This window comes from Chamaea fasciata, unplaced genomic scaffold (genome assembly GCF_029207755.1).
Source record: "Chamaea fasciata isolate MVZ Bird 193981 ecotype frontalis unplaced genomic scaffold, bChaFas1.0.hap1 SCAF_1, whole genome shotgun sequence".
Classification (NCBI taxonomy): domain Eukaryota; kingdom Metazoa; phylum Chordata; class Aves; order Passeriformes; family Sylviidae; genus Chamaea; species Chamaea fasciata.
Window position 1 is genome coordinate 114,240,591 of NW_027094086.1, and position 20,379 is coordinate 114,260,969.

The window sequence follows — 20,379 nt, forward strand, 5'->3', positions numbered from 1 at the left end:
TTGGGATGTTTCTGCCCAAGTGTCGGTACTGTACACGGTGTGCCTTTATAAGTTGTCTCAGCCCCTGACAACATTATTAGTCATAGCAATTCTTTACACTTCAAAGACTGTCTTTGATAATGGTATTTTTAAAATATAAATACATTTTATTTTTTTTTAGTAAGGGTGAAACCCCAGAGTTCATATTCAGTGCAACTGACATTGCAATTTTTCTTGCACTGTAACTATATACTCTGCAACTTCATTTTGTAGTTTTATTTCACATTTTAAGCCTTGCTAGTAATTCATATTTGTACACTAGCTTATCAATGAAAAAAAATTAATGAGTGACAGAAAGATATGAAGAAATGGGCTTTCAACCAGACACAACATAAGAACTTTCCGAAGACACAGCAATTTACATGCATTTGTGGCCCACAGAAACAAAATCTGTGATAGGAAACAGACTAAGAAACACTTGCCAGAATACATTTACCTTTTCTACTTTTGATTTCATTTATTTCACCTACAGGACTGATTACCAATCATGTGAGGAAATTCAACCTTTTGTAAGTATTCAGTGAAAAATACAAAGTCTGTCCGTGAACAGAGCATGGAGGCAACATGGATTCCAGTGAAAAAGTAGCTGAAAGATTTTGGATGTGGAAAAAAATAATTCATTTCTAAAGATCTTGAGATTTACTGGCATGTGATAACCAATTCATTGAAAGTCAACTAGAGCCTATTCTGTTCCAAAGATTGAATGTTTAATCCGTAACTGGGGAATATTTTATTGAAAAAGTTGTATGGAAGGGACGCTCCAGTCATGTAGTGTTACTTGTGAGTGGAGCAGGAGTAACTACAAGCAGAACTGGTCAGTGGATTTTGTGTGTAACACACATTGGAACAAGAAAACCAGGACTCACACTACATATTAGCATTACCTGTAATTGTGGTGAGATGGAGGTTTCTACAGTGAAGCATAAGCAGATGTTTTGTCCATCTTTTGGAAGATTCCTTTGTTTAATGTGTGATATCAGGTCTCTCCTGGGGTATCTCTCACTGTTGTCTTCACTCTTAAAAACCCTTCCAAATTTCCCTTTTTCTAAACTAGTAGTTTTCATCCTTTGAAGCAGTGTCTGCAGTGGTGATTAAGGCAACTTCCCAGTGACTCACAGGTAAGATCTGGAGGCTTCTGCACCATTCCTGGATTCTGTCCTTTTCTCTCTTCCCTGTTACATCACAGGCTGGTACCCCAACCCCATACAGCTTCCATGTAGTCCCTAGTTTATGACAGCTGCTGTGGAGAAGCCATAACGATGACAGTAACATGGTCTGCTGAGAGAGTTCCTTGAATGTGGTCCTCTAAATGTACCACAGTCTTCATTGTTGGAAGATTTTGTTAGTCTCTTTTATCGTTTTACTTCCTGCCTGCTTTTTGTGTTGTGTCATGTGTCGCCCCACTCCCCACGGCATATTCATAGGATAGATGAAGCCTCAGCCCCTGTCATTCCCAGTAATGTGTCCCTCACTGGTATCGTTCTACGTTCCCAATATTGTTCTGGTTCCCAGCAAGTCTACTGGCCACCAAGAGTAGCCTGCTGCAGGCCTGGTAACATAGACCTTTCCTCATCATTTTGAGACCCAGTGTTGTCCAGGAGCCTGAGACGTGATGGGGGTGTTGTAGGGCGTGCAAAGCCAGGGAAAGTGAAGCAGCAGCCATTTTAAGAGAAGGGGTTTAGTACCAACATTGCAACCTAGTGTTTTGGTGTGTTATGCATATAGTTCAAAAGGCCAATGAGGGTCCTGACCAAATTAAATAAGCAGATTTTACTTCATGGGAAAATTTTTCTCCACACTTCGTGGAAACATTACAGAAGGACGATGGGAAGGAATTGCCATGGAAATTCAAAGAACTGAATGAATGACTATACATTAAGTTTGCATACTGTGCTACAGGTATCTGTTGTAAGGTTATGAATGCTGTTACGTATTCAATTTAACTCCAGAGAATAACCAAAACAAATGCTGAACTGAGAACAATATTTTTATTTCATGTCTTTTTGAAAGATTCACTATCGCTTTTTATAAGTATGCGAAGACTGGTAGGAGTGGAAATGCAAAGCACAGCATTCACCCCATTAACATGCTAATTCATTTGGAGGGAATTGAAAAAGTAGTTTCACCTATTTTATTTGCATGTCCCTGCTAGTCTGTTACAGAACCTGTTAAGCCACCATGCCCGTGGCATAGTTAACAACTCTGGAGGGAGCATCAACCTTAGGAATCGTGGGATGTCCCACCATGTACAGCATGGGAGTAGCATAAGTTGAGGGTGGGATGACAGGCACTGCAATCTTCCTGTTTGTGAGATACAGACAGACAAGTGATCATTAATTAGCAGAGCAGATTTAAGCATTAAATGGGAGCTGGAGGGAGGCGTGGGAGTGCTGTGTTCCACATGTATGCTCCGTTGGGAGAATGTCAGTTGTGCTGGGCAGCCTGGGAGTACTGCATGCTGTGCCTGGCTAAGGAGATGTTTGGCTTTGTGGCTAAAAGCAGTCATGCTGGTTTGGTGAAGCAACTCAGAGCTGAAGCATGTGCCATGGATTATGTGTGAGTGCTGCAGCTTGTGCTACATTCCCATGGGGTGGTTAATGTGCCTGCCTCTATGGCCTGTAACTGTGCTCTGTCTTTACTGTAATCAAAGAGCTGGTGTGTCTCCGGCTTTGCCGTACTTCAACAACAGATAACAGGAAAGAAAGCATTGTTTGCTCTGAATTCCCTTCAATTTTGCACAGCAACTCAAAATTAGTACCTTTAATTATCTGGGAGAATGTTTGACTAGAAGGCTGAGGAAAGCTTTATGATTTAAGCATTAAATGTTGCAAAGGACCATATGTATGCAATTGATCTTTTAAACTTCAGCTATTCTGTGACTTCAAGTAATTTCATTGTGTTTTCAGACTTTGTGCGTGTGCACTTTCATCATCATTACTCATGTCCCAGAGAACTGAATCCAACATATTTTGGGAGAAATGATAGAAAATAATGAGCAATTGAAAAAAAACAGGTTAGCAAACCAGTGGAATTCTCATGCATGAGAACTAACAAGTGACTTTTCAATAAACTAACTGTCAGATGTAAAGTAATAAAGGAGCTTCCATGCTTCTTATCATGAGTCACAAGAGAAATGAACTCAGCAGAAAAATGTCATGTTTCAGTAGCGTGTCCAACATGTCTCAAAGGGTACAGGGACATAAAAGAATCTGTAATAATATATCTGTCTTTTCCCAAAGAACTAACATTAGTACTGGTTTCAACGTAAATGGAATTCTGACATGGTTAGTGTCAAATAGTTTCAAAACCTGCTAGAAAATACATTGATACATAAACCCCATTTTCTAATTTAAGACACATTAGAGGAAGGAAAATGTTGAATGGGATGGAAACTGATACTATGTTGAAATTTCTGGGTAATGTGTATTGCCTTTTCATGAAAACCTGGTGAATTCATTGCACTTATTACCTGGAAATAGAAGAATGTGAGCAGCAGTAAAAACCCAGGTAAAAGGAACCACACTACTTTCAGATAAATTTCAAGAGCTTCAGAGCTTCCCACTCTTCAAAGGATTTCTGCAATAAAAGCTTCCAGCAGAAGAGCATATGTGGAATAACAAAGCCCAGTAAAAACCAACTAAATGAAAAGGAAGGTGAGTTGTTTTTACAGTTTTATAGCATGATGGTAAAAACTTTGGCATGAGCTTACTATGAGGTCGAGTACAGGAAATGTATTCTCTCTAGCTGTTATCTAGGAACGTGGGGTATCACTAAGTTGTTCTTTGCAAAATTATTTTTAAAAAATGAGGAATGTGATTATAGGATAACAGTTAACAGATTTGTTGCAAAAATAGATATGCTCCCTTTTTTGACACTTAGGTCTGTAAGATGAAGCATACAGTACCTTTTCTTCATCATTTGCAAGAAATGAAGGAATATTGTAAAAGAACTGCTCTGATGAAAAACATTTTCCTTTACTGTTCAAGTTAAATCCACAGTAGATTTCAAAAAGAAATGTATAAAATAATGAGAACTACAGTGTCCATATTGTTTAGGTTAAAAACTCCCACAGGTATATGTATATCAAAGCAAGTTACTTTTAATACATCCTGTAGATGAAAAACTTTTTTCTAGAACCTTCAATTGTGAATTCACAAATTACTAAAGGACATATATTCAAAGTCATTCAAAAACTGTTTTGGTTCTTCACAGGTGACAGCCAGGAATGCTAAATCAAAGAGAAATGCTGTGATCAGGATGCAGCTTTCTGAGGTGCTTAGAAATGGAAAGATACTTTTGGAAACCATGCTGGATTGAAGACCTAGACTGAGATTCCCAGAATCTGATGAAAATATGGCACAGCAAAGTGCTGGCTAAATGATACCTAAGTAGCCAAACATGTTGTCCTGGCCAGTACTGAAAGCTGTTGCTAATGTGACTTCTGCTACCTCTGCCAGTAGTGGCTAGTCATAGTGAGCAAGAGGCAATAAGAACCGCTGATCCAGATGATTTTACTTCGTCTGAAAACTGAGGTAATATGTTCTTACATTTCTCTAAGAAAAACAAGAGTGCACTAAGGAGCGTGAAGAATCTACAGAGCTGATTGGAGCAATATAAGGTACGTAATGGAAAGAGAATATAAACAAAAAAAGTGTTAGTTGGGTAAAAATAGAGCAGGAGACCATAACCTAAACATAAAATCATATTTAATGTGTTGCATTTGGTGCTTTATTTACCTACTCTCCTAATAAATACAGCAAGACTAAAATGCTAAGCAGAAACACCACTATTGAAGAAACGGAGGACAGCTGGATGGTATCTGGGAGAGAAACATTCAGGACCCAGAAATACCAATGTGTTAAAGGATCTAAAGGGGTTACAAAGGATTTTTTATGAATTTCTGATCATCTTTGCTTAATAATAATAATACTTAAGCAAAATAGAAAAGTGCATGAAGCAGCTAACAGTGACCATTTTAAAATACTGCTCGCTCAATCACCCAAGCTGTTGAATTACACAACTCCTACTGAAATAAATAGGAACTGCTGCTGCCGAGCCTTGTTATAAATGAGGCCACCTGAGAAATTGTTGAATAGCTGATCTATAACAAGTAATTGTTAGGGAGTTGTAAGTTCAGATAATGCTTAGGTTAAAGTTGGTGGCTGAGTCTTTTGTACATTTTGCCTGTTTAGCTATACCCTTTGTAATTTTTTAGTTGAAGCATACATCTTATTTTTGTAATTGCTTTCTCAAAGACTTCTAAAAAATTAATTCTCAAAAGCCTTAGAATAGTCTGCTGACATAGGTAATCTGAAACAATGCATTTAAGCAAAGGGAATTATTAGTAAACAGTTTACTGGAAAGAATAACAACTTAAGTCAGCTAGAAAAGAATACTCACAAAACAGTATTGTATAAACTTCCTTCTCTAAACGGCCTTGTAATTGTCCGAAGAGTATGGTGAGCATATTCCCTGTGCTGTGGGCTATAAAAGAGTAATTTAAATTTAGTAATTCAAATTTATTCATCTAATACCAAATCAAAAACTCCGTGGTCTAGTAATTCAAAGCACTAAGTCAGTATAAACTCAAACTGATTATACGTATTTAATCAAAAGTTTTCTTCATTTATTTGTTGGATAGGTACGTGCAAACTGTCTGTGGTTCTGCTATTCTGTGCCTGACTGGACCCTTCATAGTTACCCCTGACTTTTCTTTTTGTTAGTTACTCCTTCTTCTTCCCCACCTTCTGTGCTTAGGTGTATGTCCTCATGTGTTCCTACCCTAGTCCTCTTTCAGAGGGATGTTCAGAGGTCATTCACCCAACTCTTTGTTGCTCTTTGCCTCAGATATTCATTCGTTCAAGTATTCCAAAACTTGTGGCCTCCTTCTCTTTTTGCCTTTGACCTCAGCATAAACACTGCGGTTGCACTGGCCACACTTTAATGACGTGCTCTGCCTCAATGGATGTTGAGCCATCTGCCTCTCCTGGGTCTTTCCTGAGACTCTTCTCTTCTTGGATTACCACAAGAACCACACAACTCCCTTCTGAGACAGGGAATGCAACTGTACACCCTGATCTAGTCATCATTGATTCCAGTCAAAACTGGTGATACAGTGAAGCTGTGCAGAAAAACTTGCCCTTCCTATTTCCTCCTCGTAATAAGTCAAAACATAATGTGTCAGAGGTGATTGAATTTTAGCTCAAGAGAGCAAAGTACCATCTCTTTAGACATTTCCCAGAATAGTGGACTTCTCTGCTGTCTGCATTAGTCATCAGTTTTCCACCCAGATTCAGCATATCCATATGTGCCTTGTATAGAAACAACTCCTTCACCTTCCTGTCATTCCAGGAATGAGTAGACATGACCTTCTGCTATTAGGAAGCAGTCTTAATACTCACTTGAAATCTATCATGGATTTCTGTCTGGGAGACTGGAGAATACACTGGTAATGGCACCTTCAATGAGCAAGGGAAGTCTTGCTGGGTAAAAACAAATTGCCACTCACATTTTCTTGCCCAAACAGTCTTGGGTGAACTACTAGGAGAAGAACTGCATGTTTTAGTAAAAAAGAAATTCTGCGTTGGAAAGAGAGAGCTCCTTTACAGAGGGGCTGGGATAGAGGGACAGTAAGAAAGCACAGACCTCAAAATACATCACCTTCTCCATTCTGTGTTTTTTCCATTGTTTTTGTCCTGCAGGCAGTTGCTTTTTTTCCAACTGCCACCAACTCATCTAAAAGACTCAGATGTTAATTGCATGGATAGTAATTCTATTCATGTTGAGAATTCCTCCCAGTACAGCCAGCTCAGCTTCCCCTGCTTCACCTCTGCATGCAACTTCTCTTTCTGTGTGTGGTCACTGCACAAGGGAGTTTGTCCTGTACAAGTCATTTCCATGCAAATATATTTAATTTCTGTGACCAGCCTCTGCTGTAGCAACAACTTTCTTTATGCTGCTCATTGAAAGTGTATCACAATTTAAGACTGAGCTGACAGTGAGGAGACTGAGTGGGCTTGGATACTAAAGCACTTCTAGTCACAGATAAATATTTAAAGTTTACAAGTGGCATAACTTCCCTGTTCTGTGTGAGAGACTGTGCAGTTCAAGCTAGAGGCCAAGCAAGTCAGTGTGATGGTCTCTAACACAACCTGCCTCTCCTGCAGCAGGAAGGTGGTGCCATCCAGGAGGAAGTCAGGTGGGTCAGAGCAGCAGTTCCAGCCATGGAATGGGCAGTCCACGGTAGAGCCCAGGGGACCCTGTAGCTAACCCTGGGGATTCTGCTGGATCTCTTCCCCAGCAACAACCTGGCAGTAGCATTCACAACCTGCTCCACTTCAGTTTTCCACACCTCTGCCAATAGCACAGCACTTAACAGGTTAGTCACCAGGGGAGTGACTGGAAGGTAAACAGCGTTTAAGCTGTCCAAACCCTCCGTCAAATTGTCACAAGTGGTACATTGTTCCTGAAGGATTAAAATGGAAATGACCTGGTGTTTTTCAGGAGACTGGTTGTGGAACAGTCTGGCCCCAGGAATAGCTACTGACAAAAGTGCCATGGATACATCAGGTATGTAAGTCCTGGGCACAGTTCAGATGAGGGTGTCAGGCAGTGCATTGACGGTGCACACCCACAGAAAACCACTAGTGTGGCCCCTTGCTAATTCAACAAAGGTGTTTGAAATACAATTGTGTAAGAACACATGACCTGTCTAAATTTATATCGTTAGCTGATCCAGCCATGGGTAGACTTTTCTTAAATATTTTGGAACCATGGCCTGAAGGTCATTCACAATCAATGCAGTACAAGTGTGTTGATCTCTCTCATATTGTACCGCCACAATCCTATTCAATAATATGATCAATTATTTCAAAATTATGTTAATGAATTACAGTGAAATTTTAAAATGCAGTTGAATATGGAAATTATTGTGTGTTTAAATATTTAATATTAAAATATGCAATGTTTGTTTATACCTCATTACAACTACATACAATGTGGAATGTATAATGTAATGGACATCAGCTTAGTTTCATAAATATTTTAGCACGAAATTACACTTTTTTCCTGTGTATCTTGCAGAAAAACAAGAGCTGTGATTGGTCATTTAAGTAAGTGGTTGTATCTGAGTATGTTCACAGAGTAGAGAGATGTACATAGTTCCACAAATAGTCAAGTTTTAGGCCCTTTAAATCTGAGTCCAGAAAATCCACCTAGAAAGAAAAGGTTTTATTAGATACTAAGTAAACTAGAAACAGCAAATAACTTAGAATAGGTGGGAAGCTTGTACTTACCAAGTATAGAAGTACTTAAAGATCGTACATACAGCTGTCTTGCTGCTAAAATTATTGTACACAAAGTAGTACTACAATAAATATTTTGCTTACTAAAAGCAGTAGTGAAACTGGTTTAAATAGATTGTAGTTTTGAAAGGCTGTAGGGTACTTCTGTTTATCTTATGGTCTACAACTCTGAGGACAAGTAAATCTCCAATGAGTTTAAATAGGACTTTGTGTGTACTATCTCAAGGGGATTATTAATTTTAAATGTCACACAGTAAGTGTGAAGTATTTGACATGAACTGGTGGTGCATGATTTGGGCAGGTTGCATCTGGTGAAGTGATTCCACTCCTACCAAAATGTTATGGCACTTGAATTTGATTCATGCTTAAATCTACTTCTATGTTTGTTTTAACAGGGATCTCTTTAAATGTGATGAGCAATCTCATTTCACTGCTTCGCCTCTGCAGTCCACAGAAGCAGCTGCTTTTAGTCTCATGAGAACTTTGTCCCACAAGCCTACATGACCAGCAATGCAACCACTCACCATACACATAGAAGCATTAGGGATAAACCCAACAGCAACAGTAAGCCAGTAACATGCCATGCAGCTAGCGTAGGATGGGATGAGAATTAAATAAAATCCAACTTGGACAAAGTAATTTCAAAGACTAAAGAAAATGCTTGGGGGGAAGCATCGGCATTTCCTCATAAATCTGCTCCAGTGTGACACAGACTGAACATGTCTGACCGTGCACGTTCAAAGATAAGTAACTGCCAAGAAGAAACTCCCTCTGTCTCTCTAATATATATGGAATTGGCTGCCTTCAAGTTAGATTGCTATCTTCTGCTTGGCTCACGTTGCAAAAGGCACACTTCCCACACTAAGGACAGCCTATTTACTAAACAGCTGGAACTAATGAGAACATAGTACACTAATGTTTGGGACTTGCTCTGTTTCTGCTGAACACAGTATGGTCCTCTACAAATGGAAAAAGCTTTGAACAGATGCACTCCTGTTTTCTCTGGGCCTTGCAATAGTCATTGCAGCAGTTCACTGTACATGATTCATTTTAAGGGGTCCTACATATAAACTTGAGATTTTGAAAAAAAAGAAAAAAAAATTTCACGGTTCTAATCAGCAAGTCCAAAATTCTAAGTATAACCCTGGCACTAGGTATAACCCTGAAAGTGTTACCTTCTGGTTCTGCAAGAAACACTCTTTATCTTGCCAAAAGTAGAAGAAAACATGGCTTACGGCTCAGAGGTACTTGCAGCTGTAAGAAAACGAGGCTGGAACACATAACTTACTGTCCCTTCTAGGCAGATGCCATTATTTTCCATAATCCTTGTGCAACACTTAGATATTATTTTAATAGGTTCCTTAGAAACTGGCAGAGTAAAGTTTTGCTAAATAAGCAATATTTACTAGAAATTCTTCTGATCCTTCCCTTGAGGCATAATTGAACATTACAATTAACTCTTCAAAAGTGGCTGCTCCATTTCCAATCCCTTTACTTCTTAGGAAAAGCGTTTTGCAAAAGGAAAACCCTTTAAGTTATTGCTCTTCCTTTAAAATGATTCTCTGATTTGTCTGCTAGCTCAGATGCAGTGCTCCTCCTAATCCCTCCTTTTGGGACTTTACATTCTTAATAATTCAAGGAGTGGAACAGGCTGGACTAGGTATGTCCTTTGTATTTCACACAGCAAAATGAAAATCACTGATTGAGAAGTTGCGTGTGCTGAAGCATTTTTCTAAGCTTGTCAAAATATCTGATCATAGTATTTATGGTTATATGTAAAAGTATATATATATATACTTTTGGTGCAAAGTATCTAAAACTGTACATATTTTTTGTGCTGATACCTAAAATTGCATGTATTTTGGGCTTTGTACACACACCGGTTAGACCGAGGAAGTAGATGCTAGGGGTTTTGGCCACAGCATTTTTTGCAGAACGGTGAATAGGGTTGTATTACACATGGTTGTGTACTGTGTGACCCTGTATAAGGTCACGGTGATGCTGAAATGCAGGATAAATATCTGTGAGCTGATCGAGTTAAAGAACTCCTCGGGCCGATTCCCAGAGCCCAGAAGAGGGCAGTGAGTTGTAAACTCCTGCCTGGAGCCCCGGGACTTCCACCCTGCTGATACCGCCGCAGGTCGCAGCGGTGGCGATTGCAGGGATCAGTTACGGGGCTGGCAGAAAGGGGGCAGCTGCCCGCCGTACCCCCGAACACCTGTCCCACCTACCGCATCGCCTCTTCTCTGCCCGCGCATCCCAGCATCATCCACCTGGAACGAACACCAGGGAAACGGGACAGCCGTGCTCTGCCAGTCCCCAAACCAATTCCCCTGTGTGATCACGGGAAAGCGAGGCGTCTCTCTGCGTGCCGTCGCAGAGCGGGAAGGTGGGCAGAGGGAACCCCTCTCTGACCCGGCTTCGCCGCGATCCCCATCCCTGTCCCGATCCCTATCTCCGTCCCTATCCCGATCCAACCGCTCCGCCTCCCTTCGCGCCGCCCCCCGCGCGTGCGGCAGCGCCCCCGTGCGGGCCGTTCCCGCCCTGTTGCCACCCTCGGTGACGTCACACGCGTCCTCTCCTTCTGGCTGCTCGGATTGGCCGGCACCCCGCGCAACCTTCCCGCCTCCAGCGCGCGATTGGCGGGCCGGCTCGTGATTGGCGGGCAGAAGGCGCGGGGGGAGAAGAGGCCCGGGCCGGCTGCGCGGGGAGAAGCGACCGCGGCGCGGACGCCGAGCGGGGCCGGCGCGGTTTTTTATTGTCTACGCGCGGTGTCCCGGCGGCGGCAGCGGTTCGGGGGCTGTGCGGGGAGAGGAGGGGGAGGAGGTGACGGCGGGGGAGCGGCACCGGGCACCGGGACGCAGGGTGGAAAGAGGAGGGGAAGAAGAAGGGGGCCGGGCTAGCCCCGGGTGTGCGTGTGTGCGGGGGGCGCGGAGCCGGGGGGGGTGTGCGCGGGAACGCGCGCGCGCGCGAGGGGCGGGAAGGGAGGGAGGGAGTGAACGAGGGAGGGAGGGGACGAGGGAGGAGGGAGGGAGGGGGAGAATTTTTTATTATTAATCTGTTTTCCGGGCCTTTGTGGCTGCGGGGGGGACGGCCCGGGGCTGAGGAGGAGGGCGGGAGGCAGCAGCGCTCCGGCGGCGATAGCGGTGGCTGTTGTGGCCGCCGCGGCCGCCGCGAGGCGAAGGGACCGGCCCGTCGTCCCTTTAAACTAGCGAGAGCCGCAGGCCCGGCCGGGCCCTCCCTCCCTCCCTCTCGCTGCCTCCCCCTCGCTGCCTCCCCGCCGGCGGAAGGGGCGCTTTGTGCGGGCCCCTGAGCCGCCCTTCCTCGGTGCCGGGGCGCCGGTGAGGGCGGGAGAGGCGCGAAGGGCGAGCGCGGAGCGGCCCCAGGCGCGGTGTCGGTGCCGGCCCTCCCGGCCGCCTCCGAGCGCCCTCGCCTCGGCTGAGGAGAGACGGGCAGAAAATGGCAAAGTCTGGAGGAGGAGGAGGAGGAGGCGGCGGCGGCGGCAGCGGGGGACTGACTTGGGTGGTAAGTTGTGAGGCTGCGTTTTGTTGTTCGTGGGTTTTGCTACTCGTGTTTTATTAATATTTCTGTTTGCGTCGCCTGTGTGTGTGGAAAGAGCGCGGGTTGGCTTTGAAAGGAGGGAAGAAGCTGAGGGTTGGCGTGGAAAGCGAAGCGCTGTAGAGCCGCCGCTCGGTGGAGGGCTCCGGGGAAGGAGGAAGCCTGGGCTTGCAGTTGATGTTACGGGAGGGGAGCTTTTTTTCCTCTGGGGGGCTTTACGGGGTGCTGGGAGCTGTAGGGAAGAGGTTAGTCTGTGAACAAACAGTTGGGAAGCTCCTGGGGGGAGCGGGTGGGTCATCAGGGCTGTCTTGAAGTCGCTGTCCTCCAAAGCGAGATGTGGTCTGTCTGTCGTCCCGCCAGAGTTGTAGGTATTGCCCCTTGTTCCTAGAGCAAAGCTTTTTCGGGCTAGCAGAGGGTCTCTGTGTTGATCCCGTTTTCTTTTCTAACTGCGTGAAAGGACAATACTTGAAGTTCCCAAGTTCCAGAGACAGGAAGCAGGAGCTGTGGGCTTGCTATTCCATCTTGGCACTCAACTTCATCATCTTCCAGAAGTTGTAACTCTGCAACAGACCCAAGAGGGAGTGTTTTACTGCCTTTCATGAGTTGGTCGGAAGTGTTAAGATTAGAGAGGGTGCTGGTGATAACTGGCTCTAGAATTGGTGATTCGTTTTGAGCCTCCTTATACTCCTTTGAGAGTACAAGCCCTGGCTCCCAGGGCTGAGATGCTCCCCTCGTCAGTAGTAAGAGTGGATGCTCTCAGGTTTTGGTGAGCCCTGAGAGGAAGGAGGAGCAAAGGTGACCTGAAGGGGTCTGGTTCAGCCAATCAGTAACTCCCCTGCCTTTCTCTTGCTCAGCACAGTGGGGTGACTTCTTTAATGTTTAAGCAGAAGACACTACATCTTGGTGGATAGGTGGTGAGCTATCTTTAATCAGACACATGTGCTTTACAGAAGTGAGAAATTTTAGCAAGTCTTGTTAAACAGAATGATAGCAAACTTGTTCTTCTGTCCCTCTACATCTCGGAGCTGTTGAAAAAGAAGTATTATTGGAGTGAACAAATCCTGTGTGTTCTGATTGTGGACTATTTCATGGCTCTAATTACTGCATTTAATGTTGTTCATTCTCTTTAGTTTTAAGAAGCTGGCAGCGTGGAAAGGTATATTAAAAAAAAAGTGCAAGTTTCTGGGTGTGCCACTTGAAATCAGACAGTTTAGACATGTGAACATGTCTAAGTTGAGAAGCTGAAATTATTCTCCTTTCCACAGTACTTTGTAATCTTTATCAACTGTGGTCTTTGGATGGCTCTTCAGAATTAAGATTTTACCATCTAGGTTCAACCAAGTAATTGAAAGTTTTACAGCTCATACAGAAAACTGCAGAATGAAGTGCGAAAATTACTGAATAGGCATTTTCATTGAAACATGTTCTTAAATGTAATGGGGTTGAAATTATGGTGAGTCAACAGTTTCCTACAACTGGAAATGATCAAACTTTTCATTCTCTAAAAGCAATAAAAGTTAAAAGTGTTTTTGTCAATTCAGAGTAGTTGCGGGGAAATAATCGGATTTTAGTTAAAACTGTGTTCATTTATTTTTTCAGAAAACAGTGGAACATTCTTTCTTTCTCTCATGTGCATTTTAAAGGGTGAAGGTAGCATTTCTGAGCCAGCTCCTAAAACCAGACCTGTTTCATGTCAGCTGTAGAACACTGGCATACAAAAGAACAATATTGTTGTAGTACTGAATTGAATGGGGCCATGGCTAGTGTGCCAGGCTGAAAAAAATGTTGGTTTAGGTGGTGGTTCATTTGTAGATGATCATATGCTGTTCTTGAGAAGGGCAACAGGTACAGAGGTAGGGACAGAATAGTTTCAGCTGTCTGGCTTTAATCTGCTTGCCATAAATCTGCTGGATATGCAGCCACTTGCAGTTTGGTTGTAGGTCGTTTTGAAACCACCTTGATTTCTTTAGAATTCTTGCTAGTGTGTTGAAACCACTAGGATGCTTCTCTGTCTGAGTAATGTGTTCTGTGTAGTTTGTGGTTTCTTAATAAGACCACGAGTTAAACAATTGTAGGGTGACAGAAGAAAGTCTGGCCCTAAAGATGAGGAAACATCTAAAACTTGGTGGGGTGTTAATTTATGTTTCAAACTAGCAGATCCTGTGTACGTAACATAGTTGCTCACATTTTAGTAAAGAGTTGTGTGTGTGACTTCAGCTTTGGGTGTGATTCAAAGAGCGTGCTTGTATATAGGAAAGAATTAACGTGCAGTTGTGAAAAAGGAAAGGTACTTCCCATAATACAAAATTTACCCTAGAGTGAATTTCACAACAAGACATCTTACAAGCATCAGGTGATACCTACTTTTACTTTTAAAAGCAAGAGGAGTTAAATGCTTATGGAAACAAACAGCAAGTCATCTGTGTTTTCAGCTGTAACTTGAAGAAATGTAACTAGTTAGGCACAATTTCCAGTGATGGGAACCCTGAGAATATGATAACTGAAAATGTTTATTGAGAAAGCGATTTAGCATTATTTAACTGACGACAAATCAAGGTAACCTCTGATTTATAAAATGTACTTGCTTGGTTTTTGATTGTTTGTTTGTTTGTTTTTCTTGGCTTGGTTGATGATTTTCTGAAATCAACTTGCAGCCCTGCGCTCTAACAGTTGGTAGGAGGTGGAGTTTTGACAGAGGGATACAAATTACTTTTGGTGGGTGACCTCCAAGTGCCACTCACAAAAGTGCTAAGTTGTATCAAGAGTTTGTTGCAAAAGCCTGGATTTGTAACTAGGAGAGTTTTCATTGGTGAAATGTAAGGGCATTTTCTAATGTTAGAAAAATTTACTGTGAACAAAATAAATAATTCTTCAGCCTCTGTGTGTTTAAGAACGACAGAAAATGAATTTTAATGGCACAGAAATAGCACTCTTTTTCTTTTTTTTTTTTAATATGCCTTTTATAGTGAAGGTGATGTCATTGCATGTAACACTTTGAAGTGCATTGGTTCTGATACAATGGGAATGCCCAGAAAACTGAGTGTTTCAAACAGGCAATATTTGATCACTTACTTCTGTCAGTGTTTTCAAGACTTTCTCCTCGATGCTAGGAGCTATATGAGCCTGATAAATGGAAGCTGAGAGTGCTGATAATAATTTAGGACTTTGAACACTACTTCCACTTTCCTGTCCTTGGTGTAAGGGACAGGTTTTGGCTCTAGGAAGTGCTATATTAAAGTGAATATATGGTGACTGTTCATGTGACTTCTCTTTTAAAAAAAAATCATTGATGTCTGCTCCTCATATGGAGTAGAATGGAAATAATATATATTATTAATAGATGGAAATACTGCATTTGTTTGGGTTATACTTGTTTGAATGTATACGGTAGCTGTATATTGGTAAGTGAAAAGAACCAGCCTTTCAAATAATCTAAATTCAGATATAAGCATCTTTCAGAGGATTCAGAGTTTGCCTTAAAAATAACTTTTAATTTAATACTGTCATTTATTTAGATATAGAGTGTATGTAATTAATAAGATAGTAGGCTCAATGTATATATTTTAAGTACCAACCAATAAAGCCCATCCTAGTCCTATTAAAGGGACCTTGTCTTTCTTATATTGCTTCAATTGAAATCAAATACTTTTGCCCTTAATAAAGGGATTACTTTCAGTTTGATTTGACTTTTAATATGTTCAGAGAGGGTTAAAACAAGTCTTCCTGTTGAATAATGTCTGATAACTTCTGGTGACGCGCCATAATTCACTGGTTATGGCTTCTGCACTGGGTGGTTTCTGACTTTATGGGTTGGCTTTTTTCATCTCAAATCTGAAGGGGATCACTGCTACGCTGAGCTTTGGCCATTCCTCTGATTTGGGAGCAGGGGTTTTTGGATGGGAGCAAAACAGGTGTTCCCTTCTTCTGCCAATATAGTGCTGCAGGGTGAGTGTTGGGCTATGGCAGCGTACCCAAGAGTTGCATTGTGTTACTGCTCTATCAGGGGTCTGTTTCTATAAGCTATCAGGGTTCTGCCTGCCTGGAGCACTAACAGTTGGCAGATATGGTCATTAATATGACCAAATCCTAATGAAATCTTCTGTTTTTAGAAATAAGCATACTGTCCTAGAGGTGAACCAAGGATAAATAGTCCTTTATCCTTTTTATTACTGCCCATTACTATATTCATTTCAAAGGAGGAGTAGGTGGTTGAAGCTCCTACTCCCGAGTCCTTTAGACCTCTTTTGTTGCCTCTCCAGACCCAGGTTAAAGCTCAGAATTTGCTTTCTGTGCTTTCCATTTCTTTATCTGGTTCAGGCCTTCTGGTTCTCCGCTGGCTGCAACTGGGCTAGGATGCAGTTGTCACATATGTGACACTTGTTACATGTGCTCTTAGTTTGTCTTATCTTTTCTCTGCTGCACTGTGGTGTCTGCAGAGCAGGCGGGGTGTGTGGGGAAAGTCTTGTTTTGTTGCCAAGCCTTGTTTTGCCTCTTGCTTTATATGAGTATCTGTCTTTTGCTGTTATGGTGACCAGAGAACCAGGAGGGTTTTTGTCCTGTGTGTCCTTACCCTCCCTCCCCCTCCTTTTCTCACAGTTACACAATGAAAGGAAAATCAGATCTGAAATACTTGCCCCGATGTATTAATATTAATATTTATTTTTACTAAACAGAATGTGTTTTGTGGGCTTTGAGCTGTGTAGTTTTATCCAACAGCTGAGGGGAAGCAGCATTCCCTCCTAGTCTTATTGTATTTCTGATTCTGCTGCCCTTAAGGAAGCAGTGCTGTAAAGAGATGTCATGACTCTCCTGGATATTCTAGCACCAGAGGGAAATATTTGTGGCTCATCTGGGTGAGTCAGACACAATAGTTCTGAAGAGGGATTCCTCAGATGTTTTGGTTTGCCTGCCAAAAAAAAAAAAAAAAAAAAAAAAAAAAAAAAAAAAAAAAAAAAAAGTGGTTGCTTCTTATCCTCTACGCTCCACACCGCCACTCATTAAATACTTTTGTTGTTCAGTCTTCTCCTTGTCAGAATGCTGAATAATGCAGGATCAAAGTAGTGATAGAGGTGATATCAAGTGGAGGCTTAGTACTGGAACAGGATCGGGGCCACAGCTTTGACAGCAGCTGAGCCAGTCCCACAGCTCAGTAGGTGCATCTGCACCCTCTGTGTTCTGAGCTGGGAGGAAACCTTCTTCTGGCATGGGTGAAAGAGTGATGAATGCATAGAAGTGGGGAGCTAAATTGTAACCAAGTCTAGGAAGGAATTTATATCTCAGAGTTTGGGGAGGAATTGATTTAAGAAGGTCTATGGGTGATATGGTGTTCAGTGAGGAAAGAGGTACGTTTGAGCACGTGGCCCCTGTTAATGTTTGACGTGTGAGATCTCTGTGTGTGTGAGATCTCTTTAATTTCTAAGATGCCTGTGCTGTATTAAACAGTAAGTAAGGAATTGCTTTATTTGGACGGATAAAGTAACCTTTCCAAATAAAAGAGCAAATAGGTAGTCTAAAATAGACAGCTTAAGTCTGAAAAAATTACTGATTAAATTTAGTATTTTGTTTGCATTGACTTTATTTTTCCAGAAGTAGGTTTTTACCTTGCATTTAAACTCTCTTGTGTGTCTATGTGCAAAGGCAGCCTGCAAATGCATGTTTATGTTTCAATTAATGAAAAGCAGCACGTGTGATTCATAGCTGATGGATGAGAGCAATTCCCTCCCTGGGAGGGACATATATATATATATATATAAAAAATAGATTATATATAGAAAATTTAAGAATGAAAACTGTTACAGAAAACTTAATTTTCCTCATTTCAAACAGTAAATTTCTTGCAAGCCACCCACAGTCAAAATGTTATTCTGCTTTGAATGTTTTCAAAAGCAGATTGAGCAAAACAAAATACGTAGTTCTAAATGTGCATAACTGTGTGAAGACGTCTCTCTTGAAAACTGCATGCTTGGAAACATAGTGGTGTCTTCTCAAGTACTTTTACTGGAACACAGGTATTTTGGAAGAATGTATTTCAGATAATATAATATTCCAGATTTAAAGTAAATTCTAAATCAAGGCATATAAAATGTTATTACATAACTTTGAAAATAAATACTAAATTTGAAGTATGCTTTAAGTTCTAGCAATAAAAACAAGGTGTCAAGATCAAACACCAAATATTTCTTTGTGTTGCAAATATAGAAGAAAAACTGTTCCTCATAAGTGAAGTGATAAACCAGCTTGTAGTAATTTTTATTCAGAAGTGTTTCCTAGCCATTATCTTCAGGTATTTCAGAAATGAGTACTCAAAAATTTGGTGTGAAAAGCAGGAAAATATTCCTCCCCTCCTTGACAAGTGAGCATCAGATCTGCTGTTTTTAAAATTTCGTTGTGATTGCAAATGCTTTTACTCTTATGGCCTAAGTCCTTTTAAGTTATGTTTTGAAGTGAGTTGTTAACTTATTCTATGATATCAGCTCATCTCGTTTCATTTAATAAAGCTATTTTAATATCCTGTCTGCCTCTCAATGCAATTCCAATTTGCATAGAAATACAATTTGCCACTGAAAGTAAAGTACTGCTTCTATTTTTTTTTTATTTTTGTGACAGTGATAATTCTGTGTATTTGTTACACTATGCACATCTAGAAGTTTTAGTAGGTTTTTTTCAGCAAGTTAGAAAAAGGGGTGTTTGCCAAGTTAGTGTAAAATCTACTTGAGGTAGAACGTGTTTGAAAGGTTCAGACCTAAATATCAGATTTATATTGTCATTTGGATGGAATTTAAAAAGCTACCTTAAAGGGGAAAAAAAAAAGTGAAAAAGGATTAAAATGCTTAATCTACAATTTTTTTCCTGATTTGTGAAGTAGAATTGCAGTTGAGATACGAAACAGTCCTCCTCTTATAAACACCACTTCTTGATTTCTTTTGCTCTTTTTTAGTGAATGAGTGGGCCTAGTTAGTCTTGGGCTTCCTGTTTCTTCTTCAGATCACAGAAATTTGTAAGAAGAGCAAATGTATGAAAAACTGGGCAAATGTCTACCTTAGTGAGGTGCCAAAAACTCACACCATCTTTCTCAATCTGTGAAGGAATCTTTAAGGAGAGAGCAAGAAATAATATTTTATTGTCATGACAAAATACAGGAGCCGTAAGATAACACTGAGAAGTTATTTTCCTATAAATTAAAAGAAGCTGAGACAAAGTAGAGGAAAAAAAAATTAAAAAAGCTCTTGCAACCAGCGAACTTGGTATGTAATGTTTCCATAAGAGCAGTTGGAATTCTGGAGTCATCCCTTAAGTTGAGCATCTTTACTTATGAGATATGGACAATGTGAACTTCACTGGAGATATTTCCATCTGTGTAATCTATGGTAGCTCTGGGCTATTTGAAGTTTTTAGGGACAATAGTGTAGTAGTGTGTGAGCATTTCAGTCCTGTGTTTATTCCCCAGTTGTGTGCCACGATATGAATGTACAAGAATGGCAAACTAAACTTTGTCTCAGTCCAGCTGATACAGAGACTTCTGCTCTCTGAAGTCATTCAGGCTGTTACCCCGTGCATCAGCACAGAGCTTTTTGTTGGCTGAGGCTGCGTTTTCTGACAAACTCTGTTTAGTGATCCTAACCTAGTGTAACACTGTTCTGTTACATCATCATCATGAAAACTTTGAGGTGTCATGTCACAGTCTTGGAGTGGCAAGGGAGGCAAGTTGCTTGGAGGTGAGCAGTTGCAAGAAGTGAGGCCGTTATTCTATTTTGGTATTGAGTAGATCCAGAAGAGGGTTTTTCTTAAAGTCTCAAATAGGAGACTGTGAAAGCACATGAGAAATTGGCTGGGGGCAGAGGGAGAAGTTCCATACTGGTTTTGCTGGTGGAGATGGAGGCAGATGGTCCAGATGCTTGAAACGAAACAAACCTTAAGTTATATAATGTTAACCTGCCCTTCCTGATATTAGTGAAGTCTTTCAGAATATGCCATGTAGACTTTCTTCTTTGCCAGCTGAGTGATAAACATACACGTCAGGTATGTTGGTGATGAAATTAAGAAACAATTTAAAAATTATTCTCAAAATGTATTTGAAGTTATTTTATGAGTCTTTTTTTATGGTACCTTTTATCAAGAAGTTGATTCTTCTGCCTGCCAAGACACAATTCTTAAATAGCAAATTAAAGGGTAGAATTTTGATGGATCTGCGAGATTGTCAGCACTTTTAATGAACAATTCTGAAAGGCTTTTCCTAATGACTTCTGTGGGAATGTTGTTTGTGGGAGGATGAGTGGCTGAGGAAGAAAGGGGAATTTTGGAACAGCGTTAAGGCTTTATTGACTTTATTGATGCATATGTTTTCCTCCTGAATTCCTGTCAATGTCTGGAATACCAACCCTCTGTTCCTTTCTCATGCAATTTACTACAGGATTGAGACTAGAATTTGTCATATATTTATGAGGCTTATAAAACATTTCAAGGCCTGTAAAGTCTCCAG

The 20,379-nt window shown here is 41.2% G+C and overlaps 2 protein-coding genes across 10 annotated transcripts in view; both read left to right on the forward strand.

Moving 5' to 3' along the window:
• The window catches only part of NGLY1 (N-glycanase 1), a 38,793-nt gene extending 28,742 nt beyond the window's left edge, over positions 1-10,051 (forward strand). Inside the window, exons 13-20 of one of the 7 annotated variants that reach the window (XM_066194288.1) lie at positions 512-548; positions 1,113-1,157; positions 2,946-3,052; positions 3,572-3,692; positions 4,252-4,657; positions 7,206-7,417; positions 7,543-7,608; positions 8,738-10,051. The gene's annotated coding sequence lies outside the window, so the exon portion shown is untranslated. Of the gene's footprint in view, positions 1-511; positions 549-1,093; positions 1,158-2,945; positions 3,053-3,571; positions 3,693-4,251; positions 4,658-7,205; positions 7,418-7,542; positions 7,609-8,737 lie in introns of all 7 variants that reach the window. The other 6 variants (XM_066194270.1, XM_066194279.1, XM_066194246.1 and 3 more) reach the window with 6 other exon arrangements.
• A 1,345-nt stretch (positions 10,052-11,396) lies between these two features.
• Positions 11,397-20,379, forward strand: part of TOP2B (DNA topoisomerase II beta) — a 59,529-nt gene continuing 50,546 nt past the window's right edge. Inside the window, exon 1 of one of the 3 annotated variants that reach the window (XM_066194308.1) lies at positions 11,397-11,867. In XM_066194308.1, the coding sequence (XP_066050405.1) occupies positions 11,802-11,867 (66 nt within the window). In that variant the 5' untranslated portion in view covers positions 11,397-11,801. Of the gene's footprint in view, positions 11,868-13,335; positions 13,354-20,379 lie in introns of those variants that run through there. The other 2 variants (XM_066194300.1, XM_066194313.1) reach the window with 2 other exon arrangements.